We start from the raw sequence: 16,462 nt of genomic DNA, 5'->3' as shown, positions 1-16,462 counted from the left end.
AAGAAATACCAGAGACCTGGGTTTTGCCCTTAAGGATCTGACAGTTATACAGACCCACAAGGCTGGGTTGTCCTGTTTCAAAGCTTGGGCAAGTAAGCTTGGGATGTTTGCTCATACTAGAAAGTGAGGACATTGTCAAAGGGAGGGAGTATCACAAGAAGCCAACCTGAGAGGGGCTCTCTGGCCAAAGATGGGACAATTTAAACATCAGTCAATAAATAACACCTGCGATGGATTTAAACACATGAAATATTTTTCAAATCTATGAGTTCACAATGATTGTGGGGTTTTTTGTTTTGTTTTTTTAAATTTTTTAGAAGACTTCATTGGTCATTCTTGGAGGATGCTAGAGAACCAACACATTATTCTGAAAACTGGTCCAAAATAAAGGGTAAAGGAGAGAATCAAGCCTTTCCTATACCAACTATATTTCAAGGTAACTAAAAAGTTGCTGAAAAAAGTTTCTCTTTAAAGAGAGAAACCATTTCAGCTAATACATGAAGAAAGAATAACAAAACTAGAATACCACTAATTTGTAACCATGCAATGATAATGAATGACTATCTATTAAAAAGCTGACCGGAAACTACGTGTACATCAGACTAACAACACTGAGATCCACTGATCCATCTTAACCATACAGAGACATTAAGATAACACGCCTCCTGGCAGAAGTACACAATGCTACCTATGAAGTGTTCTTGCCCAAGAAATCAAACCCAAATCTGAATAAGCTTCTACAGCTAAATATCAGTGTTCAGGAAAATAAAGGAGACAGAGGAACATGCTAGAGGATACCATGTGGATACAATCAGCAAAATCCAGCCTGTCCACAACTCTATTTGGCAAACAACCAAGTTTCCTCCACAAACAATCACAAAAAGGGTAGGAAAAAATAAAGGGAGACAGGAACCCACAGATTAAGGGCTTTGAAAAACAGAACTGAATCAAATGCAATGTGTGGACTTTGTTTGGATCCTCAATAAACAAACAAAAAGCCCTAATTTTAAGAACTCCAGAACACTAAATATATATATGATGGTATTAGAAACTGTTAACTTCTAAAGGTTTGATAATTGTACCCTGCCTTTAAAAGGAGAGTCCTTATTTTTTATATTTCAGGGCTGGGTAAGTGGGTGAGGATATAGATGAAACAAGATTGGCCATGAATTGATCTATGTTGCTAACTGGAGTTTGTTTGTTCTGCCTACTTTTGTGTATGTCTGAAATTTATCATAAGAAAATATTTCTTTAATGAGGCTGAAAATAAACCATTCTCAAACAAAAACTGATAGTTTTCTACCAATACTCTCTCAGTGAGGAAACTTCTAAAGAACAGACTTTAGGGGAAAAAAATTGAACTCAAAAAGAAAGATCAAGATACAAAAAGAATGGTGACTAAAGCAATTGGTATAATGGCAAATCTAAACACTTACTGAATAAAACCATAATAATAATGCCTCCAGATCCAGCAATATATTAAAAAGCTCATATAAAACAATCAAGTGGGATTAATCCCAGGGATGCAAGGATAAAATAATATTTGCAAATCAATAAACATAATAAACCACATAAACAAAATGAAAGACAAAAATCACATGATCATAGCAATAGTTGCTAAAAGAGCATTTGATAAAGTACAGCACCCATTTATGATAAAAAGGCTCAGCGAAGTGGGAATAGATGGAGCATACCCCAACATAATAAAAGCCATATATGAGAAACCTGCAGCTAACATCATACTCAATGGGCAAAAACCGAAAGCTTTCCCCCTAAGATAAGGAACAAAACAAGGATGTCCACTCTCTCCACTTCTTCTCAACATCATTTTGGAAGTTCTAGCCACAGCAATCAGACAAGAAAAAGAAATAAAAGGCATCCAAATTGGAAAGGAGGAAGTAAAACTGTCATTATTTGCAGACAACAAAATAGTGTACACAGAAAACCCTATAGACTCCACAAAAAAACTACTCAACCTAGTAAGTGAATTTGGTAAAATAGCAGAGCACAAAGTCAATATTCAGAAATCAAAGGCATTTCTATACACCAACAATGAAATATCAGAGATAGAAACTAGAAAAAAAAAATCCCATTTACTATAGCAACAAGAAAAATAAAGTACTTAGGAATAAACTTAACCAAGGAGGTAAAAAACCTGTACCCGGAAAACTACAGAACACTGAAGAAAGATATTAAGGAAGACACAAATAAATGGAAGCATATACTGTGTTCGTGGATGGGAAGAATTAACATCATTAAAATGTCCATACTACCCAAAACAATTTATAGATTCAATGCAATCCCTATTAAAATGCCAATGACATATTTCACAGACCTAGAACAAATACTTCAAAATTTTATATGGAGCCAAAACAACCCCGAATAGTCTCAGCAATCTTGAGAAAGAAGAACAAAGTAGGAGTAATCACAATACCTGATATCAAACTATATTACAAGGGTACAGTGATCAAAACAGTCTGGTACTGGCATAAGAACAGACATATAGATCAATGGAACAGAACAGAGAGCCCAGGAATAAACCCAGGTCTCTGTGGTCAATTAGCATTTGACAAAGGGGGAAGGAACATCAAATAGAGTGACAACAGCCTCTTCAACAAATGGTGCTGGGAGAACTGGACAGGGACATGCAAAAAAATGAAACTAGACCACCAACTTACACCACACACCAGAATAAACTCAAGATGCATAAAAGACTTAAACGTAAGCCATGACACCATCAAAGTCCTAGAGGAAAACATAGGCAGTAAAATCTCAGATATCCCACACAGCAATATTTTGGCTGATATATCTCCTAAGGCAAGGGAAATAAAGGAAAGAATAAACAAATGGGCCTACATCAAACTAAAAAGTTTCTGCTCAGCTAAAGAAAACATCTGCAAGATGAAAAGGGAACCAACTGTACGGGAAAACATATTTGCTAATGATACTTCGGACAAGGGTTTGGTGTCCAAAATATATGAAGAACTTAACACCAAGTTAACGACTCAACAACACCAGGAAGACAGACAATCCAATTAAAAAATGGGCAAAAGACCTGAACAGACACTTCTTCAAGGAGGACATACAGAGGGCCCATAGGCATGTGAAAGAATGCTCAACATCACTAGCCATCAGAGAGATGCAAATAAAAACCACAATGAGATATCACCTCACACCTGTCAGAATGGCCATCATCAACAAATCAACAAACAATAAATGCTGGCGATGGTCTGGAGAAACGGGAACCCTAGTGCACTGTTGGTGGGAATGCAGACTGGTGCAGCCACTGTGGAAAACAGTATGGAATTTCCTCAAAAAACTAAAAATGGAATTGCCTTTTGAACCAGCAATTCCATTGCTAGGATTATACCCGAAGAATCCTGAAACACCAATTCAAAAGAACCTATGCACCCCTATGTTCATAGTAGCGCTATTTACAATAGCCAAGTGCTGGAAACAACCTAAGTGCCCATCAGTGGATGAGTGGATCAAAAAACTGTGGTGCATTTATACAATGGAATACTACGCAGCAGAAAGAAAGGAGGAACTTCTACCTTTTATGACAACACGGATGGAACTGGGAAGTATTATGCTTAGCAAAATAAGCCAGGCAGCGAAAGACAAATACCATATGCTCTCACCTAATACAGGAACTTAATGAACAAAACAAATAAATGAGCAAAATAAAACCAGAGGCATGGAAACAGGGAACAGACCGACAGTCACCAGAGGTGAGGGGGGAGGGGAAGAAGAGGCAAAAAAAGGGGAAGTGTCTAATCATGGACCTAGTATGAATGACCCATGGACATGGACAACAGGGTGGGGATTGACCATGGGAGAGGGGAGGTGGGCGGGGCAGGGGAGAGCAATGGGGGGAAAATGGGACAACTATAATAAAACAAGAATAAAAGAATGAAAAAGAAAAAAGTCTCAATGAACATTAGTTATTTAAAAAGTAATAATGATGACCAAAAATGGATAATTCTAAAATATTGAACAGTAACAAGCAAGATTCAAATTAGAGGTGAAGTTAAGATTTTCTATGGTCCTTTTATTATTCAGGAAGGTGGGAAGTGATATTATTAGCAAGTCAAACATATAGGTTAAAAATATAAGAATAATCAGCTGTGGACATAGAATGCATAACTTCCAAAACTGATTAAAAATAAAAAGGAGTTTTAAAAAAAAATCAGTCTGAAAGAAGAAAAAAGGCACAAAAACCCAGTGTATAATCATATCTATAGAGGTCTTCAATTTATTATTCTTATTTTAACTATACATGTTTTACATATAGGGGTTGGCAAAGTAGATCTACAGTTGTAATACAAATAAAGCAATAATTAATTTAAAAATAATAGAAGAATAAACTGTTTCATGTACTCACAACTGTCAACCTCCTTTTGCCAGCCTTTCTATTCTGTTGTGTATATGAAATAACTAAAAATTTAAAATATAAGAAGGGTAAACTAAAACACAAAGTAAGAGGTTAGAAGTAAAAATCCAATAAATGGTTACTCATAGTAATTATACATAAGCTAAAACTGACAACTCAAAAAGAAAGATTATTAGGTTGAATACAAAACAAATTCTAGGTATTTACAAGACACATGCCTAAAATATAAAAGTATGGCAAACTTGCCCTCTGTGGATTGATCACCAGCCTGTGAACCCAAAGGTCACGGGTTCAATTCCCAGTCAGGGCACATGCCTGGGTCACAGGTCAGGTCCCCAGTTGGGGGCGTGGGGGAGGCAACAGATTGATGTATCTCTGGCACACTGATGTTTCTCTCCCTCTCTTTCTCCCTTTCTCCCCCTCGTTCTAAAAATAAAACTAAAATCTTTAAAAAAAAATAGTATGGCAAACTTAAAAGTAAAACAATACTGGGGGAAATTCTGATGAGAGTCAAATATTGGCATGGTTTTAAAGTATCTCCCCCAACAAATTGCTTATTAATAGTAGCAAGGGGGAAAATATAGTAATTATAGAGTGGAGAAATCAAACAACCTCTTGACCAGATTGTCAAAATTAACATCCCAAAGGAGGGACAGATTGAAATTGTGTGCTTCCAAATGCAATACCCTGAGAAGCATATAAATCACCTATTTAGTATTCTGGCTGGGAATGCATAACCTGAAACTAATCATGAGAAAATACAATACAAATTAAAAATGAGATACTATTTAAAAAATTTAAAAGGACTGTATTCTCCAAAAATATCAATGTCATAAAGACAAAGAAAGGCTGAGGAATTGTTTCAGATTCAAGGGGACTAGAGACATGACAAGTAAACGTGTAACTGTTATAGGTGACCCTACACTGAATCCTGTTCTGGATTAAAAAAAATAAAAACATAAAAAAATAAAAAGGAAAAGACATGGAATCAACTGACAAAACTGGAATATGGAAAGTAAATTAAAGTATTATCCCAATATCAACTTTTTGAAATTGATAAATGAATTGTAGTTATGTAAGATAATACTTTTATTCTTAAGAAATATATATTACAGTATTTAGAGGCAAAAGGCCAGCGTATATGCAATTTACTCTCAATTTTATATATATACATACACATATACATACATATATACATATACATGTGTATATGTATACACACACATACAATTACAGGCATACCTATCCACGTATACACACATTTATATGTGCACATATCGTCGTCGTCGTCGGCAGCCGTCCGTCTCGAGAGACGATGGTGTAGCTTCTTAAGAGTCTATCTGCACCGCCGAGAACGGCTGTGCAGTCCGACTCGGGAGTGACACGGTTTCTGTCTCCTCCCGTGTTGAATCGACATCTTGCGATGACGCTGGAGTGTCCTCTCCAGTGAAGCTGAAGCTACAGAGCCTGGGCAGGGTGATATGGAGGGTCTGCTGTTGCCCATGCAGCAGACCCCCCCTCTCTTCGCAGCTGAAGGGTCCAAGGGAAAGACGGAGTCAATACAGCTTGGTTTCAGGTGCGCCGCAGGAGTTGCCGGTGTTGACTACAACGTCAAACCGCCTTAGGGACTCCGGCTCCGGATTTTCTGTCGGGGTTTACTCCCTTAGCCTTTCCCCTGAAGAGGTATGCCGCAAGGCAGCGGAGGTTTTTTGGAGTCAGAGTTTTCCTTCTCTGATGTGCACATATACACATTTATATATATGCATATACACACAAAGAGTAAATGATAAAAGCAAAATAGGCAAAATGTTAACAAAAGGTAAACTTAGATAAAGTATGTGGGTTTTCTTTGTAGTAATATTATAATTCTTCTGTAAATTAGAAATTATTACCTAATAAGAAATTTTTAATTGTACACTTAAAATGGTTAAAATGGCAAATATTATGAGATGCATATTTTACCACATAAGAGACCTATAGGAATTATCAATCCAAACAAAAAGTAAAAGGATAGAAAAAGAGGTACTTGAAAGATACTAACCAAAGAAAGCTGGTGTACTATAAATACCAGATAAAAATAGACTTCAAGGCTTTACTATAAAGAAGGTCACATGTGGCTACTTAAATTTAAAGTTAAATTTAAATATTCAGTTCCCCAGCCGAATTAGGCACATTTCAAGTACCCAACAGCCACAAATGTCTGTCATATTGAACAGTGCAGAACTACTCCATCATTGCAGGAAGTTCTATAAGCAGCCCTATTAAATAATTTTAAAGTTTAATGTAATAACACAGTCAAAATATATAAAGAAAAATTTACATAGTATAAAGATTCATTATCATAATGGTAAATTAGAGCACACCTCTCTCCATAATAGATCAAGTAGACAAAAATAAGAAAGGTCACAGAAAATTTGAAAAATGCCCTGGCTGGGTGGCTCAGTTGGTTGGAATATCATCCTGTGCACCAAAATGCTGCAGGATCGCCCTGGCTGCTGTGGCTCAGTGGATTGAGTGTTGACCTGTGAGCCAGGTGTCGCTGGTTCGATTCCCAGTCAGGGCACATTACTAGGTTGCATGTCGGGTCCCCAGTTGGGGGCGTGAGTGAGAGGCAACCACACACACACACACACACAAAAAAAAAAAAAAATGCTGCAGGTTCAATCTCTGGTCAGGGCACATATCTAGGTTGCAGGTTCAATCGCCAGGTAGGATGCGTATGGGAGGGAACCAATCAATGTTTCTCTCTCACATCAATGTTTCTATCTCTCTCTCTTCCCCTCTCTCTAAAATCAATAAATAGCCCAGGCTCAGTGGATTTAGTGCTGACCTGAGAACTGAAAGGTCGCTGGTTTGATTCCCAGTCAGGGCACATGCCTGGGTTGTGGGCCAGGTCCGTAGTTGGGGGCATGTGAGAGGCAACCAATTGGTGTTTCTCTCCGTTTCTTTCTCCCTCCCTTTCTCTCTTTCTAAAGATAAATAAATAAAATCTTAAAAGTAAAAACTGTACAAAGACTTTAGAAATACCTTATAAAAAATAAAATAAAATCAATAAATATTCCCTTGGGTGAGGATTTTTAAAAAAGAAAATTTGAACAATTAACAAGATCAGTTCAGTAAAGTATGTAAAATATTGTATCCAGCAGCTGAAAACACACATTCTTCTTAATCACACATGGAACACTTATAAAACTTGACCATCTACTTGGCTATAAAGCAAATCTCAGTAGATGGCAAGGATTCAGTATCACAAAAACCATGTTCTTTGGCCACAACGGAACGAAGGTTGAAATCTAAAAAAAAAGATAACTAAACAAGCAAAACAAAAATCTGCTTGGAAACTTTAAAATCTACTTCTAGAAAAGTAGTAAGTCAAAGAAGAAATAACAAAAACTAGAAAATTCTTTGAACTAAACAATAAAAATGCTACAAAATAAAAACTTATTCAACATCCCAAATGTCCATCATCAGTAGAAAGGGTAAATATATTCCTACAATGAAATATGACTCAGATACAAGTTCCGGCCAAGATGGAGGCATAGGTAGACACACTGCATCTGTCTCCCCAACTAAGAAGTAATTACAACTACCTCAAAGCTGAAAAAAACAACAACCAGAAATTCCAGAAAATCAAACTGCTTAGAAGTCCAACACATGAAGAAATAAGAAATACTCATTCAGACAGATAGGAGGGGCAGAGCCAGGGTGGAGAGAACACAGTGTGGCAATGACAATGACAGTGGCAGTGCAGTGACTGAGGCCAGCAGTGGAAAGTACAGTCATACATTTTAAAAGTAATCCTAGCCCCAGACCAGACCGTGCAGCTCATGGTTCCAGCCTGGGGAAAATAAAGCCACATTGCTTCTGACTGTGAAAACCAGTGGCAGTTGAGGTGGAGGAAGAAAATGCTGGTCCCTCAGCAGAGTCCTCTTTTTTGAAGGCCCCCATAGTCCTAGAACATCTGCAAACCCACCCACTCTAGGAACTATCACCAAGCAACAGTGAGAGGGGTGCCCGTCCCATACGGGAAGTGCCTGGAAAAGAAGCAAGTGCTGAGAAAGTGGCATTGTTCCCTCTCAGACCCCTCCCCCACATACAGCATCACAACATGGTGAAACGGGTCACCCTGTACTGAAAAATACCTAAGGCTCTGCCCTTTACAACATAACAGGTGTGACAGCTCTACTTAAGACACAGAGGCAAACACAGGACGCTGTCAAGTTGAGGAGACAGAGAAGTATCGCCCAAAGAAAGAGCAGATCAAGGTTCCAGTGGGAGAACTGAGTGACGAGGAGATAGCCAACCTAACAGATGTAGAGTTCAAAACACTGGTGACAATGGTGCTCAGACTTGACAGACAAAATTAAGTATGACAAATGCATAAGGGAAGAAATGAGGCTATTCTAAGGGAAATGAATGAAAACCCACACGAAACCAGTGATGAAGGGAAGGAAACCAGGGTTCAAAACAATGAATTGAAACATAAGGAAGAAATAAACAGTCAACCAGTACAAGAGGAGGAAACAAGAATTGAAAAAAACAAGGAGAGGATTAGGAACTTCCGGAATGTTGTGCCAACATTCAAATCATAGGGGTGCCAGAAGAGGAAGAGCAAGAAATCGAAAACTTATGTGAGAAAATACTGAAGAAAAACTTCCCTAATTTGGCAAAGGAAATAGACATACATGTCCGGGAAATGCAGAGTCCCAAACAAGCTAGACCCAAAGAGGACCACACCAAGAAACATCATAATTAAAATGCTAAAGTTTAAAGATAAAGAGAGAATCTTAAAAGCAGCGAGAGAAGAGTTACTTACAAAGGAGTGTGTCTATAAGACTATCAGCTGATTTCTCAAAAGGAACTTTGCAGGCAAGTAGGGCCTGGCAAGAAGTATTCAAAGTGATGACAAGCAAGGACCTACAACAAAGATTACTCTATCCAGCAAAGCTATCACTTAGAAGGGAACGGCAGATAAAGTGCTTCCCAGACAAGGCAGAGCTAAAGGAGTTCATCATCACCAAGCCATTATTACATGAAATGTTAAAAGGACTTAGTTAAGAAAAAGAAGATCAAAACTGTGAACACTAAAATGACAACAAACTCACAACTGTCAACAACTGAATCTAAAAAATAAAAACAAAATCCAACTAAGCAAACAACCAGAATAGGAACAGAATCATAGGTATAGGGATGATATGGAGAGTTATCAGCTGGGAGGGGGGAGGGGAAGAAATGGAGAAATGGTGCAGGGATTAAAAAGCATAATTGGTAGGTACAAAACAGACAGGGGAAAGTTAAGAATAATATAGGAAAGGGTAAAACCAAAGAACTTACATGTACAACCCATGGACATGAACTAGGAGGTAGGATTGCTAGAGGGAATGAAGATACTGGGTGGAGGGGAGCAAAGGGAAAAGAAATTGGGACAATTGTAACAGCATAATCAATAAAATATACTTAAAAAAATAAATATGATTCAGCAATACAAAAGAACAAAGTAATGTTACAACTGACAACCTGAATCATTCCTACAGACATTAAGTTGAGTGAAGGAAATAAGACGCAGCAAAATATATCCTCTGTGATTCCATTTACATGATGTTCAAATACAGGCAAAAATCTATAGTGACAAAGTAAAGATAATGGTTTCTCTTAAAAAAAGATACTGACTAAAAAGGAGACATTAAGGAGAAAGCTTTCTGGATGTTGGAAGTAATCTGCATCTTGATCTGGGCAGGGGGCAGGGCAGTAAGGGAATGCATATGATATAAAATTCATTGAGTCATAATTAAGATGTATACACCTTACTGAATACTAATTATACTTCTATAAAAAATATATTAGAAAACAAACCCAAAAATCTTACAGAATGCAGCTAAAGCACTATTGAGAGGGAAATAAGTAGCCTTAAATACTTTGATTTGGAAAGAAGTCTGAAAAAGCTGAGCATGTAACTTGAAGTAAGAAAAAGAAAAATAGAACCAGTTCATACATGATTGAAGGAAATGAAAAGAAATTAATGCTCTAACCCACACCTCTTCACCTTCCCCTAGAAACTGTTTCTCTTGCCACCCCAGATCTCACCCCACTCTCCAGTTGGCTGTCCCTATCTCCTCACTCTGGCTGTAGAAATTGGAGAAGCGGTCAAGGGCATCACAGAATTCTGTGGGAAAGCACTTTCTGGGATGGTACAGGTAGCAGAGTGGGGAGACCGGCCAGCAGCGTGGTGAGAGGACCAGTATAGAAACTGTTGGACTTGGATCTTCAATAAATAGTTCTTTCCCAGCCTCCTCTTCCTCCTCTTCCTCCTGAGAGACAGAAAGATTTCAAGGGCTCTTGGGCTTCCCATTTTTAGTCTCCTATTCTCCCGCTCTTTTTCCTTGCTCTTACCTCCTCTCCTCCCACGCCCTGTTCTTCCTCATCCTCCTGCTCCAACAGCAGCTTGTCAAGCCGCTGGAGCTGATAGACGTGGAACTGGCGCTGCAGCTCCTCAGAGGTGCTCAGGCTCTGCAGCATCTGCTGGGGGAGGCGGTTGGGGAAGCAGGGCCCGATCTGCTCCAGCACGGCCCCCTCCAGCCAGCTCGAGCCCAGGCTCAGGAGACGGTCCGCCATGTAGTGCCTGCAGCACACACAGCCCAGGCCCGGCCTCAGTGTGGGCACTCGGCACGGCCTAGCCCCCCACTCCAGAAGGCAGGTTCCTCTGTTGGAGCCAACCTGGGTCACAGGCCCTACTTCACCGCTTCCTTCCCACTCCCTTTCCACCAATGCCACGGCCATTTCTGGATCTTAATTTCTCCTCCCTACTGCATCTTTCCTTGTCTTCCCTCTAAGACTCAAATCTTAGCCTTCTCTAGTCTCTAGGACTCCTATCCCTTACCTCACCAGACTTTCACTCACTGGTAGAAGTGCTCAAAAGTAGTGGCCAGCTCCAGACCAGAAAGGACCATGATGGGCTCCAGGTGCCGCTGAAGTTGCCCCAGCATGTCCGCTCCAGGGGCTCCGCCAACCAGGCGGAGCTGGATCTGCTGGTCGATGTGCCTGGCCAACTGCTCACTCACCTGGGGCAATGGAAAGGGCACCAGCAAACAATGAAGAGGGAAGAGGGGATGGAGGAGAATGGGAGTGAAAGAGGATGAAGGGCAAAGACATCAGCCTCAGGCACGCACTCAAAGCCCCCGCTCACTGGGAGGCCGTGGGACTCACGTGAGCAGTGGTGAGGAAGGGCTGCTGCAGCAAGGCGCCTGAGAAGCCACTGTGCAGGGCCAGTGTGAAGGCTGCCCGAGGCCCAAAGAGCTCTGAGCCCACTCTCTGCAAGTGCTCATAGAGTTTACAGTAACGGGGCACGAAGTCTGGGGCCCTCCAGGCTACAGCCAGGAGCCTGCCGACCTGGGAGAGAGTGAGAAATGTCAAGGCAAGTCCCAGCGTGTGGACGGTCTAGAAGACCACCCCCTTGCCCCGAGTTCAGCTTCCTTCTGCCCACCTGCTCCTGCACCACACTCAGCCAGCACTGCGTTATGTTCCTCAGGCTGCTGCTTGGAAGAACTGGTGAAGGCCCAGGGCTCCGGTCCTGACCCTTCCTGTTCTTGCTGACTATGGAGACAGAAGGCAAAGCAAGGAGTTTTCTCTCAGTCCCCGGGTGAGTCCTGGAGTCTTGGGTGCTGACCCCCGGAAATGCCCATAGCGAAGCAGCAAGGAAGAGCAAAATCCAGGAGGGAAGGGGCCAGGTGATATCACTGCCCAGATCTCAGCTCAACCACTACCGCTGGGACTTACAGGGATGAGCGGATGGCTCCGGAGAAAGCCCAGGAGGAGGCTCCACATGCACTAGCAAGTGGCAAAGGCGACGGACTCGAGAGGCAAAGGATGCTGCTCGACTAAGGGGGTTCCGAGAGCTCTCCCTCTGCTCCAAGTACTGACCCAGCAGCCATCCCAGGGAGCTCACACCTTCTGCGTCTAAAAGAAGAGAGGTCAGAACAGGCCTCCATGGGAAATGGGGAAACGAAGAGCTCGGGGGGAAGAGAGAGAAGAAGCAATGGTACAAAAAGTAAAGTTTTGGGGGGCAGCATGGCCCTCCCCCCCCGCCCCACCAAGGTTTGCTTCAGTTGGAGTCTGGGAATATGGTAACAGGTTGGGGGCGGGGAGTGGAGGGGAAGATTTAAATACCAGAGCCTCAGGGAGCAGTCTCTATGGCAGGAAGGAAAGGAACACTGAGGTGTGACAGGCCTTCAGGGACAGAGACAGGCACCAGGAGAACCAAGAGCATTAACCCAGGCAGGCCCTGGGATAACGACAAGGAGCTGGTTAGTTGGGCCAGGGGTCCGGATGCTCACCTGGGGAGGTGATGTTCTGCACCAGGGGGCTGACCAGGGCCTCCCAGCAGGTCTTGCCCAGTGCTTGGGCAGCTTCATCATCAGGGAGGAAGCGATCGGCAAAATTCTGCTCATGGCGCAAGACCCTGTTCAGTCTGGGGATAAACAGTGTGTGGTCAAGGATTAAAGGCACAGGTTCCGTGAGGCCTCTGCCTGAGTGCAGTCGACCCCTAATCACCCACGCTCGGCCCCTCCCCAGCTCTTCCCTAGCAGCACACACGTCTCACCTGCGCGCACTTTCCCTCGTGTCCTGGCTGCTGCCTTCCCCGTCAGACATCCACAGGAGCGTGGTCTCCTTCCCAGCGTCCAGCTCCCTTAGCCACCTCCCCTCCCGCCTTCAATCCTGCCCACCTCCTGCCCCACCCACCTGGGACAGAGCTGGAGGAGACGCCGGCGGTCCTCTGCTATCTCCCGGCTCCAGGCTTGCGCCCGAATTGTGTAGAAGAGACATGTACGGCGACACAGCTGCTCTCGGAATAGTGGCCAGAAAGTGGGCTTGGGGCCCAGGACCTCCACGCCCCGAACCCGGGTGTCAATGCCACCCTGTAACATGCACAGATTTATCTGTCACCTAAGCCACCCAGCTCCGTAAAGCCTGGCCTCACACCCTGAGTTCCTAGAGCTACATCTCTGGAGCGCAGCAGGTTCCGGGACCATCCCCAAGCAGAGCAAGGAGAAGCCTTGGCTGAGCCTGACCTCCAAATGCTGGGGAACCTAGTCACCATGGAAACCCTGTGCTACTTCCTGATCCCCAAGCTCCCGCCTCTGCCCCCACACTACCTGCTGGCAGCGCTTTATGCGGATCTGGATAACAGGCCAGAAGCGATTCAAGTTCTCCAAGAGGACAACCCGACTCGTGGAAGGCACTACATTCACCTGGTGGGGTAGGGGAGAAGAGGGAGAGAGAGCTGTTACCTCCAAAAGTGGGGCTGGAAGGACTATTGACAGCAACCAAGCCTGTGATGGCGTGCCCCCATCACTGCTCCTGCACGGCACCTGAGGAGCTGTGCGGCCTCACTTCCCTAATTCCACTCACTGCCTCCAAGGAGAAAGGGGTGTGGGAAGTCCCCAGGGGTTGGGTCCTTCTGATGAGGCCCTGGGACAAACAGAAGGATGGGGATTAAGGGGAGGGGGGATCGTGAGGGCCCCCACCGTGTTGAGTTCAGTGCTGATGCAGCTGGTGCTGTCGCCCCCGAACACTACCACCCTGGCCGGCATGTAACTGGAGTCCTCACTGGCCACCAGCAGAGTCAGCTGCCTGGGAAAGGAGACAGGAATCAGTTAGAACCAGGACTTCGATCTTTGTGCAAAATGACTTCAACTCAACACTTCCTCCTGACTCCTGTCCCTCTGCTAAGCATCAGTCTTCCCTAGACCCTCTGCTCTTACCTTTATCTTCCCCCAAAGTGACTTCATTCAGACTCACGCTTTCAACTGAAAATGAATACCGATTCCAAATCCACACCCCTACCCTAGACTCGTCTTCTGAGTTTCCGTGCTGTGTGTCCCACAGACGTTTCCATGTCATGCCCCACAGGCACCGCCATGTCAACAAGCCCAGATGGAACAATCATGTGTCCACAGAAACCTGTTACTCTCCCTACTTCTCTCTCCTGGGAAAGAAAACTGCCATCCAGCCAGTACTACAACTAGAACACTGACCCTGTGACATCTCCCTCTCCTAGCTTCCCTCAGCAGGTCAATGGCAAGTCCTGTCAACCCCACCTCTTTAAGATTTCCCAGTCTATCACCTCTTTTTCTCTTGGCCTCCACCCCAAACTCCTGTAATACCAGAGTGAGCTTTCCAAATAAAAAATCTAATTTTGTCTCTTCCCTTCTTAAAATCCTTCAATGGCTCCCCCAAGTTTCAAAATAAAGCTCAACCTCCTTAGCTCACAGAATTCTTTGTGATCTGGATCAGCCTACTTTTCTGGCTTCATCTTCTGCTGCCTCACTACACATAACTTTCATTCCAATAAAATACATTTACTTCAAGTTCACCCAAATACATCATTGTGTTTCTTACTTCCATTTTGCTCACATGCTATCCCTCTGCCTAGAATATCCATTGCCCTCTCTTTATCTCGCTATATTCCACTTCAAAACTCAGCTAGTCAACCCCTCCTGGAAGCCTTCCCTGACCTCTGAGTTGGCCTCATGATCCAGTGCACATACATATTGACCATAATGAGTTTTCTTACTCTATGCTCTTACTGATTTTCCAGCCTGGTTCCCATCTAGACTGCAAGTTCCCTGATGACGGGTCCCATATCTTACTGTCCTTGTAGCTCCAGACCATTGCACAGTGCCTGGCACCAAGTACACCTTAAACAAATGCCCACAGGAAGAGCAGATAAGTGAGTTGTTGATCTCTTTCAACACCAAGCATAGGGAGTAACATGTATACCTGTTGGGGGAGCATGTCACCAGGCTCAGGGGCGAGGCGATGTCTACGCCTAGCACAGGTCTGTGTGTCTGTGTAACTCACTGCCCAAAATGGGCTAGAGTGAGTCCCTCAGGGATTACAGAGGGGGTCGTGTATGTGGGTGTATGCACACCTAACAAGGACACCACGGTGCATGTGCAAGGTGATGTAGTGGGAGCCGGTGCTGCCGTTGGACTCCCAGTAGGTCTTGGGGTTGCGGTCTGTCAGCCTGCTGGCCCGGTGCGGGTTGGAGGACACCTCCACCTTCTCCCAGCACTTGTCCTCCTTCACTTCCACACTGGAGCCTGGGGACAGTGGGAAGGGGTGGTGGTCACAGCCTGGTTAGTTGAGAGAAAAAAAAGGAAAGGGACTAGAGAGCAGGAGGTAAGAGGAGAACAGATGCTGGGGTGGGAGCCAGGAGAAGGCAGATGGGGCACAAACCCTGGCAGAGGTGCCTGAGGAACACGTCAAAGAAGGGGATGTTGATGGGTCGCTGGGTTCGTCTGTGGTCTTCGATCTGGTCGAGGACCATCTGCAGCCAGAACATGAGGGAGAAGGGAAAGAGGAAGAGGGGAAAACACCGAAAAACAAACAAAATGAAAGACATATATGGAGAAAGAGTCCAGGGGCAACAGAATACTGAACGTATTTTTCCCCAAATTTTGGAACAAGAGCATGTGGAGTAAAGATTGGGAGACAAATACCCCAGATTTGCTACCACTCGTGTCAATCAGGGATATCAAATGGGGACACACACTGAATCCCCGTCCCCTGCCTCTGGCTTACAGTTTAGCTCTGTACCCACAAACCTCCTTACCTGAATGCAGCCAGTCAGGATGCTGGAGGTGAGGCTACTGTAGAGCTGGGCGTGTTTTTCACACTCTGTCACCAGGTCCCGAAGCTCGCAGGCCAGTCGCAGTTGCGCCGAGTGCTTGTCTAGAACTTTGGAGAGGGTCTCCTTGGCTCCCAGGCAGCAGAGCACCACTGCATAGTCCTTGTGCCTCGAGGCCAGGCGATGCAGGAAGCAGAGCAGCTCCTGAACAATCTGAGCCCGGAGCCACAGAGATTAATGTGTGGGAAATAGGGCAAGCCCATGTAAGGGCTGAAGGGTAGGTTTTGTAAAAGCAATATTGTGGCTGAGGTTTTGGAGAAACTCAGACACCTAGGGAAAGGAGCACACCAAAGATAGGTAGGAACAGAACACTGGGTGCCAGGACTCCAGAGTGAGTTGGCAGGAGCTGAGTGCAGCTTCCCAGGCTTCTTTCTGTCAGGGCC

At 43.9% G+C, this 16,462-nt stretch overlaps 1 protein-coding gene across 1 annotated transcript in view; it reads right to left on the bottom strand.

Moving 5' to 3' along the window:
- The window catches only part of CUL9 (cullin 9), a 42,686-nt gene that overhangs the window by 12,983 nt on the left and 13,241 nt on the right, over positions 1-16,462 (bottom strand). Inside the window, exons 14-26 of the mRNA XM_090282452.1 lie at positions 16,005-16,232; positions 15,629-15,719; positions 15,321-15,492; positions 13,915-14,020; positions 13,543-13,638; positions 13,130-13,305; positions 12,724-12,857; positions 12,167-12,346; positions 11,874-11,983; positions 11,597-11,779; positions 11,291-11,451; positions 10,784-11,012; positions 10,512-10,701 (exon numbers count right to left, since the gene is read on the bottom strand). Coding sequence (XP_090138578.1) covers positions 10,512-10,701; positions 10,784-11,012; positions 11,291-11,451; positions 11,597-11,779; positions 11,874-11,983; positions 12,167-12,346; positions 12,724-12,857; positions 13,130-13,305; positions 13,543-13,638; positions 13,915-14,020; positions 15,321-15,492; positions 15,629-15,719; positions 16,005-16,232 — 2,056 coding nt within the window. The remainder of the gene's footprint in view (positions 1-10,511; positions 10,702-10,783; positions 11,013-11,290; positions 11,452-11,596; positions 11,780-11,873; positions 11,984-12,166; positions 12,347-12,723; positions 12,858-13,129; positions 13,306-13,542; positions 13,639-13,914; positions 14,021-15,320; positions 15,493-15,628; positions 15,720-16,004; positions 16,233-16,462) is intronic.

This window comes from Furipterus horrens, unplaced genomic scaffold (assembly GCF_987537825.1).
Source record: "Furipterus horrens unplaced genomic scaffold, mFurHor1.1.pri manual_scaffold_6, whole genome shotgun sequence".
Lineage (NCBI taxonomy): Eukaryota > Metazoa > Chordata > Mammalia > Chiroptera > Furipteridae > Furipterus > Furipterus horrens.
The sequence above is the reverse complement of the archived record's forward strand: the minus strand, read 5'-3'. Positions and strand labels throughout refer to the sequence as shown.